The sequence below is a fragment of the Rhinolophus sinicus genome, chromosome 1 (assembly GCF_057876585.1).
Source record: "Rhinolophus sinicus isolate RSI-liver-muscle chromosome 1, RSI-T2T, whole genome shotgun sequence".
In the NCBI taxonomy this organism is placed as follows: Eukaryota; Metazoa; Chordata; class Mammalia; order Chiroptera; family Rhinolophidae; genus Rhinolophus; species Rhinolophus sinicus.
In genome coordinates, this window is record NC_142501.1 from 101,189,703 (window position 1) to 101,207,364 (window position 17,662).

At 44.3% G+C, this 17,662-nt stretch overlaps 1 protein-coding gene across 2 annotated transcripts; it reads right to left on the minus strand.

Annotated features, from left to right (window-relative positions):
- Nucleotides 1-968: 968 nt before the first annotated feature.
- On the minus strand, nucleotides 969-5,717 carry LOC109438274 (isopentenyl-diphosphate Delta-isomerase 1). 2 transcript variants are annotated; one of them, XM_019718066.3, is made up of 5 exons: nucleotides 5,442-5,717; nucleotides 4,194-4,366; nucleotides 3,534-3,626; nucleotides 2,841-2,971; nucleotides 969-2,180 (listed from the first exon to the last, which is right to left on the minus strand). In XM_019718066.3, exons 1-5 carry the CDS (start codon nucleotides 5,570-5,572, stop codon nucleotides 1,863-1,865), a joined length of 846 nt encoding a protein of 281 aa, XP_019573625.2. In that variant the 5' UTR covers nucleotides 5,573-5,717; the 3' UTR covers nucleotides 969-1,862. The 2 variants fall into 2 exon arrangements, with proteins under 2 accessions (XP_019573625.2, XP_019573626.1); XM_019718067.3 differs by lacking the exon at nucleotides 5,442-5,717 and adding an exon at nucleotides 4,835-4,990 and having other exon boundaries at nucleotides 1,105-2,180.
- Between the last annotated feature and the right edge of the window lie 11,945 nt (nucleotides 5,718-17,662).

Consider the following 17,662-nt stretch of genomic DNA (forward strand, 5'->3'; position numbering starts at 1 on the left):
GTTGAGCTTATTCAAAGGATTTACTAACTGGGTATGTGGTGTGTGAGGGGAGGGAATTGAGTGACTCATGTTCAGCCTGAGTGAGGGGAAAAGGGCAACCCGGGCCGGGGGGGGGGGGGGGGGGGGGGTGGCAAGGGAGGTGTCTCAGGCTTGCGGCCCAGAGGGGGGGACCTGTTTACACAGTTGTCACCAGTATGTAATGGAATCCTATGGAGTTAAATCTAGGAGTCTAAAGCATAGGTGATGAACGTGTGTGTGAAATTATGACGTGGAAACTGGTCAGGTTACCTGTGTGCACAAATACGTACACTGAAGTTCACTCTAAAATGTGACCAACAGAGGTTCAGGGCTCAAAGAACTAGGAGAGGTGTATCAGAATACTAAACACCCCATCTGTCAAGTGGTCCAGGGTACCTGCAGGTCTGGACATCCCCATACAGGAAGGTGGGCCCCCCACCCTGGGGAGGGCAGGTGTCCCCAAGGGAGCCGATGGAAGGACAGCTTCTACCAGAGTGACTGTACCAACAGCTACCTGGCTGTCCTCACTGCGCCTGACCCATCTGCTAGGGCCAAGTGAGGGATTAATGTGCCCTCCTCCCTCCCATGGCATCTGTTGCTCTCGTTCTCCGGGTAATGCAGGTTTGGGGACCAGAAACCTAAAGGCCACCTCTGGTCCTTCCAGTGCTCGTTTTTAACATCTGCTGTCTTTAATAGGAGGAATGAGTTCTAAGGCGCTCACCAGGTCAAAGGAGGCAGTGCAGTCTTGTGAGAGCGGAATTCTGACGCTGGTCTCAGGCTCCACTATCAAGTACAGGAGCCACCAGCCACTGTAGCTATGGTAACTAGTCCTGCATGGCTTTCAGCCTAAAACTTCCTAGACAAGAAAACTTAACTAGAAATGTTATGAATGTACTTTAAAGTATACGGTAGACACGTTAACCTATTGCATTAAAATTTTAACAAGACAACACTATTAAAATGTAATTTTATTTAATTTTCAGTAAAATATTTGCAACAATCTTGCCTGAAATTATAAATTAACTGTTCAGAGTTAACCAGAAATGGATTATCTACTGAGTTTATACATTTAGCTTGTAGAAATAATTTTTTTTTCATTATATAGCATTCAAGAAAAATAAAGCTGTCGTGAAATTTTAAATCTGAGAAGTCTGTGGCAAGAGTTAGAAAAAAGTGCACTGACCAACGTACAATGTAGCACACATATTCCACACCCACCCACCCCGTGACTTTGTAGAACAGTGGCTCTCAACTGGGGCAACATTGCCTCCCGGCAGACATGGCATTTGATGTTACTGTAGCTGTGACCGGGGATGGATGGTAATGGAATTAGCAGGTAGAGCCCAGGGGCGCTGCCACACACCCTTTGGTGCACAGTATGAGCCTCCATGACAGAAGTATCCAGCCCCAATGTCAGCAGTACCAACGGTAAAAAGCCCTGTTGCAGCATATGACCCAAGTTCCATTTTACGCATAGCCGGTCTGTGCCCTGTATTCTGAGAACAGGCCAATATAAATCAGGATGCAGACCATCTAATTACCTCGAACCCATTCTTGTCTAACTTCTAACATGGAAAGGTAATTTGAACTGTTCAGAAGTAGCTAAGCAAATACTTTTCTGGTCTATGATAAACATTTAATGACACAGGCAGCACCTGGCAGTTAGCAAAGTGCTCTGTGAGTGTCCTCAAAATGTCCCCACATCCCAAAATGAAGAGCTTCACTAATTGGCTCCAACTTGTCAGGTCTGAGTGTTTAGACGGGTTATATTTACTTTTAAAATGATTTTAAGTTTACTAAGTAGGGAAATTTTTTAGTACTTTACTAATCATTCATTTCCATATTCACATTCTATGTATTTTCTCATGGTCAACAAACTGACTCAAATGACTTAAATTATCCCACCATTTAAAGAGAAAAGCCTCAGCAATGATTTTAAACCATGGAGTTATCTTAATTTCACCACTGGCTGCCTTTTCCAGTATTTCTTTCATTTCTTCTTTTGACACATAGCAATAGCTTTTAATCTCATTGGGGTCTGGATTCAAAGATACATTCTTTCTCACAAACAAGATGTAATCAATTTCATGTTCTCCCCAGATACCATCAGACTGTGCCTTGTAGTGAATCCGTGTTAGATACTTAATTTCTTCTGGAGGAACCTAGGATGAAAATGAATCAGTAACAAAAACATCAACACCAAAAAAGTAAAATAAACCCACCATATTTCGGTAGTACCTCGAACAACAATAGTATAGTTTCAGAGTTAGGACTTCTAAAATATTAATTTCCTATTGATGATTTATGGAAATATTAGTTTCAAGTATCTAAATTTTTTTCCATAGGACCTAAAGTTGATTTATTGAAATAATTATATATTTTAAAAGCAGTCACTCAAACTAGAATTGTGACATTCTCCACATGTTAATGTTACTTTTTCAGAGAAAAATATTTACCATTTAACTAGAGAGACATACTTTATTCAGGTTTTATTTAAAGGGAACAATTCTGGGGGAGGGGAGGTGGGTTGATTTCAGCAATTCAGCCAATCAGAGCTATAATTCACATCCCTAAGGACTTCCACAAAAAAGTATCCATTTTCATCTGACAACTATAAAAACAGTCAACTTTATATATTGGTTAACAGAGCAATCCATTTTGGTACTGAGCTAAATTCTTACAAATAGTAAGAAATCAAAATTTAATCTTTATTCAAGGTGCCTTTTGGGGCACAAAGCAAAGACCTGCACTTGAATTTAAAATTTTATTGAAAAATGTTTTCGTATTTCTTGTATGGTTGGTTGTTCAATCAATCTGGTTACCTGTTCCAGGGGAATTCCGAATTCAGCCTTTAAACGCCTCTGTGCTGCTCGTCTTACTCCCATGGCATCATTTTCTTCAAGCTCTGTTGGGTTGCTTAAGGGATGACTACAGCAAGTATTGGTAAAACAACCTGGAACATGTTAATATAGTTGTAGATTAACTTTTCCAAGTAGGTCTAAAAGATCAAGAAAATCTAAAGTTTTAAAAGTAACAGAAAGATAAATAAAATGATTTCTAAATCAGTTATAACGAACTATCAGTAATCATTTTGTGAAACAGGCAAATTCTCTATTAATGCCTTCTTAACCAAAAACAAAAATGTAAGATACAGATTAAAATACACATACACACACACGGTGATAAACAAATGTACACATTTTAAGAAAGGAAAAACTATTAAAATTGTAATACTCAACATATGCCGGTAACAAAAAATGGAAACAAGTCATGTGTATACATTTTTTGATACCCCCAGTATATGCATTTACACATACCTAACAGTTTTTAACCTTTACTGCAGTTTTACTAGGTCGTACTCATTGTATAAGCTTCTTTTATGTCATGAATTTATGTTATGAAATTATGTCATTCACAGGATTTCCCTTTTCGACCTTGGCTCACCAGAAAGTTCTAAGTGACAAAGTCAAATTAAGTATGTTTCCAACGAAACACTGTACACCAAGCACACTAACCTGGAAAGGTGATTTTAGCATCTGATCTCTGCTGTAGCAGGAGCTTATTTTCCATGTTGAATAAGAAGACACTAAAAGCTCGATGCAATAATCCTGAAACCAACAGCAATACTATTAATTTAGTTTTAATATGCCAGTTATTTGCCTGTTTCTGTACTTGGGATCCAGGATACCAGTAACTTGCTGCCATTGCTGCTTTTCCCATTCTTCTATTTAGTGAGTCTTGGCATGGCTGCAATGGAGAAGAGCTCTGGCACACCAGCCGTCTCCCCTCTGGGGGTTCCCAGCTCAGTGAGCCTCCTCCTGAGGAAGCTAGAAGGCATGTGCTTCCCTCTGTGATACTGTCTGTGTGTTCATCAGAAAGAAAGCATTATAGGCTTGACAAGTGCCACTCTGCTGCTAGGATTAGTCTGTTCCCTCTTCTACAAAACCAGAATAATCCTGAAGAAGCTGAGTAAACGACATGAAGTGGAAAGAAATAGCTGTTAATCAGGGAAAGTAGCATGACAAGTTCTACTCTTGTACCACTAACCTAAGTGGAACCAAAGATACAATATGACATGATTAAAACCACATCTCCTTTACCTTTAATGTGCTTTTCTCAGCTACCAGGAAATGCCTAGGCAAACCACTTTCTAAAAGGCTGTTTTAAAACAGTACCTTTCTCGATGTTTTTATTCAGGTGACAATTCTTTTTGGTCTCAGCCCCAATCTTGTTGTCATTTTCATCGATAAGTATGCACATCTCTGCCAGGAGCTTAACCTGTTGCTCATCCAGGCTGTCAGTGGTGATTTCCGGCATAGTTACAGGATGTCTGCTCTGTCCCAGAAAACTAAGAAGAGAAAGGCCATTACACCACACTTCTCTAAATGTCATATAAACATAGTGGCAAGGCAATTCCCAGTCCACCAGCCCAGTAAGCAACTCAGCCATTTCAAAGGGTACGAACTGTGCTTGCTGCTAACTGCGCTCCCATTTCTCTGCCCCCACCGCAGCTATCATTTCTCCTACAGGCAATCAGCTGCCCTTCTATCACAGCCACTCTTAACTGTCAGATTCAATGTTCTCTAAATTCTTGTCCTATGACAGACACCGTGTGCAGCACTTGACAGTCAATCCTCCCTCTATGTACTTTTCTTCCTTGAGTGTCTGTGACCTGTCCCCAACCTAACTTTTCATCCTGTTTTTCAACAAATGTCTGCATTGTGGTAACACTTATATATCTGCGTATAGTACACGTGGGTTATGTTACAATCATCACCACCCCAACTATGTTGGCATTCCGTCGTGGGCCACGTACCAATCTCTGTTGAAATCCATTTCTCAGGGTCCAATTCATGTGCAAAACACTCAAGAACCTTTTTCAAATACCCCAGTAAGATTAACCCAATTTTTCTCATCCGGGCTCCTGCTCAGATGGCTGCTGCTGCGACCACTCTCTAACGGCAGCACAGTAAGTAACGTCACTGCGGACGCACGAGACTGAATTCACGGCTGCCGTGGGATTCTCGGCGCAGTGTCACCCCGCCGCAGCGCTAACGCAGCCACCGACGGTGTACAAACTGTCCCCAAGAAACTACTGACGGGCAGTGAAACTGAAATTCCACTCCATTTTCACATGCCCCCAAGTATTTCCTTCTTTTTGGTTCTCCCCCCGAAATAATCAAAAATGAAAAACCATTTTTAGGTCATAGGACATAAAAACAGGCGGTGGGTCCGGATACGGTCCCCCAGCCGCTTTTGGTCCTTCCCTACCGGAGGGCAGAGGCTCCTCGCTCTGAGTCCCCGGAGCCCTTGGAGACCCCACCCCCACGTCTCTCCCTTAGGGGACCCCCTCCCCACTCCCAGTCTCTACCCCTGGGGATCCCTGGGAGCCGTAGGTCTCTCCCCTCCGGTACTCCCAGTACCTCAGGCTCCCGCCGTCCTCAAGATGCCGCTGCGCTGCGGACGCTTTCAACACGCCGCGCCTCCAGACCCAAGCCCCGCCTTCTGGCGCCGCGCGACCAATCGTCCGCGCCGGTGCCAGAGCGCGCCACATGTCCGCAGGCCAATCGCGCGCCGGCCCGCACCTGACGTCACAATCGCGCGGTGGCGCCACGCCCGGCTTGCGCAGGGCCTGCTCGCTGGGCGGGGCGCGGAGAGGCCTTCACGTGGAGGCGCAGGTGCTCCCACTCCGTCACTCGCGTCCCTCCACCGACCGTAGAGCCACGTGCCGGGCTCCTTTGGCGACAATGGGTGGGTCTGGCGGCGCGCTGGAGGACGTCGCCGGTCGCGCGCAGAGGTGTAGAGGCGCGCCTACGCGCGGGTTCTGCGCACTAACCCGGAAGTCCGGCGTCGGTCACTGAGGCGTGGCTCCGCCCGCTTGCGATGGGCGTCTACGCGAATGAGAAGACAGTCTTTGTGGGCTGAGTTGGAGGCTGCTCGCGCTGAGCTTCCTTGTTTGGGTTCCAGTGGGGTTTGTCTCCAATGGGAAGTTCTACAGGTCCTAAGGCAGTGTGGTTCCCAAGAACGGGTTAGCAGAGAGACTGAGGTAGAAGCAGTTTAGGAGACTAACGTGCTTGGGAAGGACCGAGCGGGCGGCATTCATTTACTTATACCTTCATGGAAGGTTATATGTTAGGAATACTTTAATGCGGACTACATGTGAAATTGTTTTTCACAATTTAAGTCATTATAAAGTATATGTAATTGAAATGAAGTTTAGCCTGATAATGGAGAAAATAAAATGGAGTAAGCATTGCTAAAAGAGTCACTTAGAACAGAGTCAGGAGCTGGTAGGGAAGTGGGGCCTCTGCGCGTCCTGTGCCTCAGTTCCCCGACTTGCTAGACGAGTTGCTAAACTCAGCTCAAGGCTGAGCCATAAATATCGCAGAGCAGCTCTCGTATGAACACACATGGACTTGTTAAAAAAGAAAATTCAACTGAGTAAATTTGAAGATCTCGATGGCTGTATTAAGCGATCATGAACCAGACACATTCCATCTAGCAACTGGAAGGGCACTCCAAGGAGCTATACAAAATGGAAGGATTTTACAGGAAGAAGAGGGGCGCAAGGGAGCTGTTATAGGAAGAAAAGAAAGGATTTGGGAGGGAACCACATCGTCTTTTCTTTGGAGGAAGAAAAGGGGGAGGATTTTTATCATGCAGATCGTGTTTCTATGGGGGATGGAGAAGGCATATGTGACAAATGACCTTATTGATGCTTGACCATAATATTCCAAATGGTTGATTATGACTATGTTTCTGGGAGAGGTTGAAACTGCAGTTAGATCAGGTATTAAATCTAGGTTAGGTGTCATGGGCTTTTGGCATGAGTGATGCCATTTTGGGCCTGCGGGGTTTTTTTTTCTTTAACAGACTTTACTTTCTCTGTAGTTCTCATCCCCCTCATTTGCATATTGGAACTAAGCAATCCCTGTTAACCTAGCAGCAATTCTTCACTTGCATGAAAGAATTACATTTTGTGATCTTTGCCTTTATAAAACCCTTCCATTCTTTGTTCTCTCCAGAGCACGGTTTGAGTTGCTACCTGAATCTGTGTTTAAGATTCAAATCCTTTAAGACCTCAAATAAACTTTTAAATTGTTTCATAACCTCAGATATTTATTGGTCAACATTACATGGTGTCAGACACATGGGATCCAAAGCAACTTGCTTGTTCCTCAGAATCCATTGTGCTCTGTTGTCTCCTTGCCATCCCCAGATTGTCTTGGTAAATCCTCCTGCTCTACTTGAGGTTCAGGTTTATTTGGATGACGTCTGTTGCTGGCTTTTGTGTACAGAACTTAATGCACCTATCTGGTTTGTCTGCAGGATTCAACATGCCCATCTGGTGAGTAATTAGTCTTCTGGTTCTCTGTCAGAGTACTGTTTCTGTAGAATTGGGAGTTCATGTTCTACAGGAATGGTTGCTGAGGGGCCACCATCTGGAACGCCTGATGTTCGAAAATTACAGGCCTTCATCTTGTAAATTACTTTCTGGGATGATTTACAACTAAATTGTCCATGATGGGGAATTTTTGCCGTCCATAAACTTGCTTTTCTCAAAGCTAAATTAGGAAACAGTGGCTCAAAAATAAAACAAACTGGAATGTATACCTATTTTAATTGATACCTTGAAGCTTCCACACATATTCAGGACTCTGAGTTAACCAAGGTTAACAACTAGAAAATAAAAAGTAAAAATGGCTTCCGAGGCCTCTTTTTCCCCTCCCTCGTCTTTGTCTCTGGGGGAGGTGGGCGCAGTGATGAGACAGGTAAAGCATTGACAGGAACAAGCTTGGAAGTTAACAGGAATGAGCTTAAAGATTAACCGTTTGGGTCTGGCTCTGAATCCCCAATTAGCACAATCACCAAAACAGCATAAATCACAGAAGAAGGTGACCATAGTGGTAACTCCCTGTGAGCCAGTAAACATCCTAAATCATAGATGGGAGCCAGCAAGACAAACTTAGTGTAACGAGCTTGGGAACCAACAAGATAAGCCTAGCAATTAAGTACATCCCTAGTTTCAGGTTAACTGCAATAAGAAACCCCCACAAACTAGCAGCCCCCACCTCCCTGCAGGGCAAACTTAACCTAGGCTTCAAGGGGGAGCTCAGAGCAGCTCCCTACTCTAGACCCCACCCGCTGTAACTCCTCTGCCAGTGTTTTTTTAAATAAACTTTCTAACTTCGATTCCTTTGTGCCTTGCGAATGCTTTCACAACCTATGAGTGACCATGATATGCAGCAGCCCTCTTCTGCTCAGGCTCCACCTCTCATGCCATTTTCTTATCTCCTTGTCTAGGAAAACCTACCCCTTTAAGTTCAGGCCTTGTGAGACTACTGTGTTGACATTCTGAGCTTTCCAACTTTCATTCATACACTTGCTTTCTGGTTCTTTCTGATCGTGTTTGTCGATGAGTCCATTTTAAAGGACACCATTAAAAGAGACGCTCTCGGGAGTGGTAGATGAGGGTAAAGGGGATCAAATATATGGTGATGGAAGGAGAACTGACTCTTGGTGGTGAACAGACAGTGTGAGATACAGATGATGTAATACAGAATTGTACACCTGAAATCTATGTAACTTTATTAACAATTGTCACCCCAATAAACTTTAATTAAAAAAAAAAGATGCTCTCAAACTTCTCAGCAGTGATAGGATGCATTCTTTGATGGATATATAGAAGCTTCTAAAAGACATAGTCCATCTGCTAGAAATGTAATTTGGGTCTAGTTTTTCTTTTGAGTTTTGTATGATTGTATCTAAAACACAACTAACATTTTAAAATGAAAGCTATGAGATTTGTCTGTGTCTATCCATAAGTTTATGTATGTCTACGTATGTACGTTTTATATATATATATAATATTTTTCTACCTCTGGATGATATGGCTAAAATTAATTTGTAAACTCAAAATTAGATTGTAAGGGAGCCCTATACAATCCGCTTAAAAACAAGTGAGTCTTCATATGAATGGAAGAACTACAACAGAAACTAACTCAAATGCTTTTCAAGTGCACATTGCCAACTGCTGGTCAGTGTCAATAGGAACTCCCAAGTTGGGGTGTGATAAAGAAGGAAACTTTATTTAGTGCAAACAGCTCAATGGTGATACAGCACGGCTATGGAACAGCTCAGTAGTGTCGCAGCTCAAGAGACAGCATGGCTGTGGAAAAGCAGGGCTGCAAGGCAGCCCTGGGGTGAGACCCATCTCTGGCCAGACAGCTGTACTCTGCTCTGCCCCACCTGCTCTTCTCCGCTCTGGCCCAGTGAAATTTCTTTGGTATTTCAGCTCCACCCAAGGAAACGGTTTTCTGTGGAAAGAGAAGTGTGCTCTCAGCCAGATTGGAGCTTACTTACATAGAAGACCCCACCCCTGGTCCCTGATTGTTCCATCCTCATGCGAATGAGGATGCTAAATCTTCGCAGTTTGATTGGTCCAAAAGGCACTGTCAGAATGGAGCCACTCTGATTGGTCAGTGAAGATACTGATAGGGATATAGCTTTCAGCTCTGATTGAATGAGGAAAGCCTCAGTCCTACTGGTTGAAATACAGTTCCATGAACTCCTTTATAAGGGCTGGCTCTGATCACAGGAACAGACCCCCTGGTTAGAAACAGTTACTAGGATAGGTTTTTGAAATTTGAGCCCAGTTAAGCCACCAGGAGTCCTTCTTTGTAGGTATCTTCTTTCTCAGGGTTCACAAAATGATCTCAGATTAATCTTTAGTAAATAAAACCTAGCTTAAGGGGGTTGGTTCAATTGAAACAGGAATGTCTTCAGAGTTATTAGCACTGTAAAATAATGCAAATATGCCACTCATTATACTTGGGTTTATTAGTCAAATAAGCTCGTATTTTCTGTTACAAATTTATCAGCAAGAAAAATAAGAGAATGGCTAATTGCTTTAAAGTCTCATGAAGTCCTCAGCAGTAATTTAAATATTGTTGACAAATCCAACAAAAGGCACTGGAGAATAAGGAAACTTATTCAAATAACAATTTGCAAAACAGGGAGACACAGCCTGTGGTAGAAATTGAAAGTGTGCGCCTTCAAGACAAAGGGAAGGCGGTCTTTTGCAGAGAAAGTTTTCTGCCTAGTTTTGATGAGGTCTATTTTTGCAAATGAGGACTTCAAGTCTGATCAGCTGGGATTGGTGGATACAGGTACAGTTTGTGCAGTTCTGATTGGGCAGGACAGGTGTCAGTCCATTGGCTGAGTGGTCATATGGTACTAGTGGAACAGGGACCCTTCCCTCTCCCCTGCAGGGGTTGCCTCAACTGTGAAAATAGGCAAGGCAGAGGCTAAGAGGACAGTCCCTGATTCGTGAGAGGCATCTGTCTGTAAACAGTCGCGAGACTCTAATTCTGAATTCAGGCCCAGTTAACAACATGGAGTCCAAGCCCATGTCAACAGATAAATTCCTTCCTGGGGTTCACATTAGATCATTTTCCTTTTAGGGGTCACACAAAACATGATTGTTGAAAACAAGTGGTTTAACTAGAAACAAATGGTATAAGAATATCTATGTGAATTTTTCAGCACTTTCCAAAATTCTTTGGTTGATCCAAAACTTGAAATTTGCTACGTTAAGTTAAATGATGAATTAAATCAAACTTTAAAAAGGAGCTGAGATTAGGATAGGCAGTGAAGTCATCCACTAAATTTGGGGCTGGCAGACAAGATGGGGTACAGAATAATAAATTGGAGACCTGAGTGTGCCATTTTGCAAGGTTAGTAGGAAGGCACACGATGTCTCAGATTAAGATCCAGGTCCTTTTGACTAAGCCTGATTAGGGTGCTAAGAGGTGGGGTCTCTGCGAAAGCATAAGAATGAGGAGCAAGATGTGGTGAGCAGAGATTATTGTGCGTGGAAAGTAAGTTGCACCAGTGTTTAGTGAAAGAAGGTATGAGGAAAGGAAGTGCATTTGTGGTAAAGGAAAAGGAAGTAATTTTGTCTTACAGTAATAATATTGTTCCAGAATAAGAAGGAAAAAGACAGGATAAAAGCTGAAAGGTATGTGAAAGTTACAGAAGGTTTGCATAAGTTGTAGAAGGTTTGTGGAAAGAAATCTTGACAGAAGAAATCTTACACATAGTCAAGCTAAGTAAGATTAGAATAGATTTATTTAACTTAACTTTTGCTATCAAAAGTACACCAATACAGGGGCAGCCAGATGGCTCAGATGGTTAGAGCACGAGCTCTCAACAACAAGGTTGTTGGTTCAATTCCCGCATGGGATCGTGGGCTGAGCCCCCTGCAACTAAAAGATTGAAAACCATGACTGGACGTGGAGCTGAGCAGTGACCTCCACAGCTAGATTGAAGGACAATGACTTGACTTGGAGCTGATGGGCCCTGGAAAAACACACTGTTCCCCAACATTCCCCAATAAAATAAAATAAATATGCAATCTTAGGCACTACCTCAGACTTACTGAATTGAAATCTGTACTAAAAAAAATAAAGTACACTAATACAAAACTAGAATTTGGTTTTCTCTCTCTGTCAAAAAGGACAACATTTTCCTGTATTTCTGAAGGCAGGATATGTGTCTGTGAGTCCCCAGACGATGTAGGGGGCTTTGGAGTGAGAGCTGGGATCGTGTCTCGTGAGACCGAAGAATGGAAACATGGACCCAGGAGAGGCAAAGAGTTCTTAAGACGATAGTTTATTGAAAGCGAAGGGTCAGAGCTCCCGAGCAGGAAGGGGTCACGAATGGGGGTGCCCAGTGACTGAGGCAAAAGCTCTTACTTTTATAACTTCCCTTGCCTGCTTGGGGAAGGGGAGCTGGGGCCTTTTAATGCCTTTTAATGAAATTCGTCTACCAGGTTTGTTCTGCTTGCCCATCCTGAAGGAATTAGCAAAATAACCCACTTTTATCTATCAGATCTGCTCCGTTTGTCAGGCCAAAAGGAATTTTATGATTAACCTCAAGGCCTTGTTACATTTTGTCCTGGAGCAAGGCGTGATTTCAACACCTGGAGTTTTAGGATATGGCTGTCTTTGTTTATTCCACCAGGGACCTCCCTGTCTACATGCTAGCTAACCTGTCTCAAACCCCTTCTGAGGACGAAACTCTAACTTGCTGTTAGGGGATAGGGGCGACAACCGCTCTGGCTACTTCAAGCTGAGGAGGGATGTAGAGAGAGACCAGCAGCTAGGGCTTGTCCAGAGGTCTATCTAAGGGTCCTTGGTAGATGAACAAGTCCAGGTGAATATGTTGTTTTGTAGGCCGTCATAGCCAACCAGTGGGTACTCTGTAAGCTGAGACGCATTGTAGGCAACAGCATGAGGTAGTATCTATAAAATGAATAAAAGAGAAATGAAAAAAGTTTCCTTAAGTCCTACTAAACTGGGAAGCTAGGAAGTAAGGAAGAAAAAATCTAGCCTAAAGAATCTTGTTTTTAGTTTAATATTGGAAATTTTTAATTAACTGTGAATTATCAGAGAGACTGAAACAGCATAACCCTTTAAACTTTTTATATCCTTGCTTGTGTTTGAGAAGTAGATAATCTATGGCAGCTCCGAGAACTGTTTCTCTGACCTGTCCTAACTCTTGTCTCACGGCATGGATAGCCTGTGAGGTGGTGTTTAGGGTTTTTGTCATTGAGTAAGCTATTTGACTATCTAGCTTTTTGTAGGTTATTTTCTATAAAAGAGCTCTCATCAGTTGGGTTGTCTAGGGGTGTTTCTTGTAAATATGTTTTGGCAGCAAAGGTTTGTATTAAAATTTATTGGCAGTGGGGCCGGCCCAGTGGCTCAGGCGGTTAGAGCTCCATGCTCCTAACTCCAAAGGCTGCCGGTTTGATTCCCACATGGGCCAGTGGGCTCTCAACCACAAGGTTGCCAGTTCGATTCCTCGAGTCCCGCAAGGGATGGTGGGCAGCGCCCCCTGCAACTAAAATTGAACACAGCACCTTGAGCTGAGCTGCCGCTGAGCTCCCGGATGGCTCAGTTGGTTGGAGCACGATCTCTCAACCACAAGGTTGCTGGTTTCAACTCCCGCAAGGGATGGTGGGCAGTGCCCCTTGCAACTAAGATTGAACACGGCACCTTGAGCTGAGCTGCCTCCCAGATGGCTCAGAGCGTTGGTTGGAGCGCATCCTCTCAACCACAAGGTTGCTGGTTTCGACTCCCACAAGGGATGGTGGGCTGTGCCCCCTGCAACTAGCAACGGCAACCGGACCTGGAGCTGAGCTGCGCCCTCCACAACTAAGACTGAAAGGACAACAACTTGAAGCTGAACGGCACCCTCCACAACTAAGATTGGAAGGACAACAACTTGACTTGGAAAAAAGTCCTGGAAGTACACACTGTTCCTCAATAAAGTCCCGTTCCCCTTCCCCAATAAACTCTTTTTTAATACATATATTGGCAGTAAATTTTTCCTGTCTCTGGGAGGAAGGTGGCAGGATTTACGGTGGAGCAGGTCCACATTTGGATTACAGAACCTTTTAACAAGAGGGCCAGATGCCGCAAGAGGCGGCTATCAGTGAGCTGTGACTCTTATTAGCATTTAAAAGCCCTTGAACGTGGTGTTCCTTATTTAAGTAGTTCTAGAGTCTTTTTTAAGTTTAATTTGTTTTATTTTACACTTTCTTTAAGGTATAGACCAATGATGAGAAACAGGCTGCGTAAAATAAGCCCAAATCTGGGGGCTGTCTTTCTCTTTACAACCAAAGCAGTTTTCAGAGGAAAAAGGTCCAGAGTGAGCAGTTGAGACAGAATAAGTAGCTTCTATATTAACTAGGAAATTAATAGGCTTACCTGCCACGTCAGGGTCACCTGCAGTTTTACCCCCTGTGATGAGAACAGCTTGGGAGCCACTGGGAACTTCGGGACCAACAGTGATGACAGCCATTTAGAGGGGAGGGAGCTGGTCCTTGCTCCCTTCAGAACAAGGCCTACTCTCTGGTGTAGTGCCCATTAGTCTGTATAGGGGGCGCAGCTGTTTTGGAGGTTTAGGAATCCAGTGATCTGGGTTTGTATATCCAGAGTAGGCTCCTTTATCTGGTGCTTTCCCTCTGGGGCATTTGGGGTGTCCTGAGGTGGCTTCAGCCCTGGGTTGTCTGTAACTGTGGCCAGAAGTCTGGCCTGTCTCTGGTCTCATCCTCTGGTCTCACTGTTCCTTTATTCCTCGTTCTTCTGTCTTGGTTGTTAAAGACATTTAAACAAATTCCTGGCCTTTTCTAGGATCTGAGCTTCTTAATTAGGGATGTAACAGTGGGTCAGAACCATTAGAATTCCCTGCCAGTTAGGGGAAAACATTAGGCTAAGCTTCCTTATATAGGCCTATAGCTGATACTGAGAAAGTACATGAACTTTTACAATATAAAAGTTTACAATATAAAAGTTTACTTATCTATTAGCAAAACTTAGTTTTTAGATTTAATTTTTGAGTAACCAAGGATCTGATTGAGAAAATATAAAACATAGAAAATTATTCTGGTGACGTGTATGCTGACAACCGAAAGCAAGCAATTAGCACTTGCACTGGCAAACCCAGGAATATGTTTGGCAACTTTTAAAAGCATAGGCTTTTGTAATAAAATATAAGATATATTTATTATTAACAGATCTTAATTTCTCTCAACATTCGTGTGACAAGAAGCTAGAAATAGATGAACTTATGATGTACCTAATAATTAACACCTCAGTATTTTGTTATTTTGAAATACCTAGATATTTAATTTAAACTATTTTTTTGACAAACTCTGTGACAGAGATAACATGACTTTAGTACTCTGGGACTCCAATCTAAAGGCTATTTCCCTTCTAATGAATCTCACTGTGGGTGGTCGCTGTAGGACTTAGAGCAGCAGAGTAAGTTAAAAGTGCCACTTTTTCCCTTTAGTTACCAGGCTTAGGCATTTCTGTTTCTAGGTGGATTAGGAGATGGGTGTTTGTTGAAGGGTCCTCCTCAGGAGAGGAGTATCCCGCAGGGATTTCTTTTGGAGGAGTCTCTTCAGGAGGGGTCTCCCTAGGGAGAGTCTCCTTAAAAGGAGTCCCCTTAGGAGGAATCCCCTTAAAAAGGGACTCAGTGGGAGAAGGCAGGCAAGAGATCACAGCCAAAAGAGCCGGGTCAACTTTACATTTTTTACGGAGATCTGGGTTGTCCCTCAGGGCAAAAAAAGCCTGAACACAGGGAATTTCTGACCATTTGCCCTCCTTTCTGCAAAACAGGTCTAGTTGCATGATACTATCATAATTAATACTTCCCTCAGAAGGCCAAGTCTCCCCATCTTCTAATGGGTATTTAGGCCAAACCTCTGAACAAAAGAAAATCAGGCGCCGTTTCTTCAAAATCTGAGGGTCAAATTTGTCCCAATATTTCAAGATGCAGTTCAGGGGGGTGTAGGCGAGTGAGGGCTAATTGCCCATCTGAAAGAGAGGAAGAAGAGAAAGGCGTCCCTTCGCAATTCATCTCCCACAATCTGCTCTGAGGCGTCCCCCAGACGCGTGGGCCACGGACACGGTGCAACCGGTTCCGAGGTGGGTGGGGAGACATGGTGCGCCAGGATTATTCGCGCTTACTTGGGTGGCCCAGTCTGTGCCTCCAGGTGGGCGCCTACCCTGGCCCCGCTGAATGTTCGGTGTTGGCCTACAGGCCAATAAAGGCTGTGGCCTATGATGGGACGCTTTAAAGTAGCGGGGTGTGTACTGCGACTCTGGGCATCACAGAAATTGATTGCACGATTAATATAACAGTGGCCTTCTAAATAAAGGTGTTTAAGGACAGAGTACATACTCAAGGCTTGTAGCTTGGGTATGGAGCCTGTGCAGAAAGGCCAGGGGGACGTTTTGATTCCCAGTGGGTAAGAGAGTGCAAAAAGAGAAAACGGAAGCCCCAAAAGGCTTCAGATAAAGTTTCCTCCTTAAGGTAAAGTGAGTCTGGAATATGTTGGTCCTCCTTGAAAACTTTGCCTGGAGGTGGCTGAGGTGGCCTGGCGGGAGGAGCTGCGCTTTTGGCTTTTGCTTTTGTGGCCTGTCCCCCTCTGGGCTGTTGCTGCAGCCCTGCTGAGCTGGGGGCAGAGACAGGCAGCAGAAAAGCTGCTTGCAGTCCCCAGTGTACAGTGAGATCACGGAAGAGCAGGGAATGATTTGAGAGGGAATGTTAAATGGCAGTAAATCTTATCCTGGGTGACAAGAGATGTCCTATAGAGGCAGAGGTTCATGTTCTTACCTTAAGATGCCTTGAGGTCGGCAGGGAGTGTTGAGAAGGTCCCTCAGGGAAGAGACCCTAGACCAGTGTCTCAAAGGTTGAGGAGAGACAGTGACAGGATGAAAGGACAGCAGAGACAAAGGAGTCATCTTGCTGGCACTCTTACGGGCAGTCAGGCTGGGAGAGAACCTAAGGAACCTTTGGAAATTTGCCGTAGAGTGGCCATGGCCAAAATTCCCTCAGTTGTCCGCAAAGGCCCACAGTCCTGGCCGAGCGGCAGTATTCAGTCTCCTCCTGGAAAGAGAGATGAGAAAGCCGTGGGGAGGCGAAGCGGGCCTCAGAACAGCTCCCTTACGGGCAGTCGGGCTGAGGGAAGACTCATGGAGCCTTTGGGACACATCGCGGAGTTGCCACGATCAGAGTCCCGCAAATGCTGCCAAGGGCATTCACCTCAACCACGCGCCGTCTTTGGGCTTTACTCCACCGGACAGAGAAAGCAAGAGAGAAGGCAGTTAGACTGTGGCTGACATTCCTCCAGCTCAGTGCTGGAGGGGATCCACCAGAGCCCTCCTGCAAGACCTGCCCTCCGAGTCTTCAGAGTAGCAGTCGCGCTTTTCGCATTTAAATGACTGATGGAGACCTACTGTTTGCCTGATAGAGTAAAGGAGACAAAAAAATGATGAAGGCCCATAGGGTGGGCAAGTAGAAAGGCACAGATAAGATTTACCTCCCCTTCAATCCCGAGCAAGCCCCCAAATGATGGGGGTGATGTTGGATCTGCTAGCAGTTTGGGGATCATGTCTGGTGAAGCTGAAGAATGGAAACACGGACCAGGGAGAGGCAAAAAGTTTTAAAAAGAGAATAGTTTATTAGAGGAAGGAGAAGAGGTTGCAGCTCCCGAGCGAGAGGGGGTCCCGAATGGGGGTGCCCCCTGACTGAGGCAAAAGCTCTTACTTTTATACCTTCCCTTGCCTGCTTGGGGAAGGGGAGCTGTTTGAAGAAGGGAACTGTTTGAAGAAGGGAACAGGCGCCTTCTAATGAAACTCATCTACCAGGTTTGTTCTGCTTGCCCTTCCTAAAGGAATTAGCAAAGTAACCCACTCTTATCTATCAGATCTGCTCCATTTGTCAGGCCAAAATGAATTTTATGATTAACCTCAAGGCCTTGTTACATTATGTCCTGCAGCGAAGGGGTGATTTCAAACCCTGAAGTTTTAGGATATGGCTGTCTTTTGTTTGTTCCACCAGGGACCTCCCTGTCTACCTAGGGACATTCTAACTCTCCTATATCACCCCCATCGGTGGTATTTTTGTTGGCACATATGAAAATCAGCCTTGGGCTTTGGATTGCCTAGGCACTTGGAGACTAAATGGACAGTGCCTTCTGGGCTGTCGGGACAATTTTTTCCTGCAGGCCCCCGCTAAGAGCTCCATCCCCCCCTTATCGGAGCTGTCTCCCTCGGGCACTATGGTTAGA

Bases quoted from the DNA above. Each gene is read 5' to 3' on its own strand.
- LOC109438274 (XM_019718066.3), bottom strand. From the start codon at position 5,572: ATGTGGCGCGCTCTGGCACCGGCGCGGACGATTGGTCGCGCGGCGCCA. The intron at 3,627-4,193 runs GTACTGTTTTAA...TGTTGGTTTCAG, and splicing joins GAATAAAAACATCGAGAAAG to GATTATTGCATCGAGCTTTT. The intron at 2,181-2,840 runs GTAACCAGATTG...TTTTCATCCTAG, and splicing joins TCGGAATTCCCCTGGAACAG to GTTCCTCCAGAAGAAATTAA.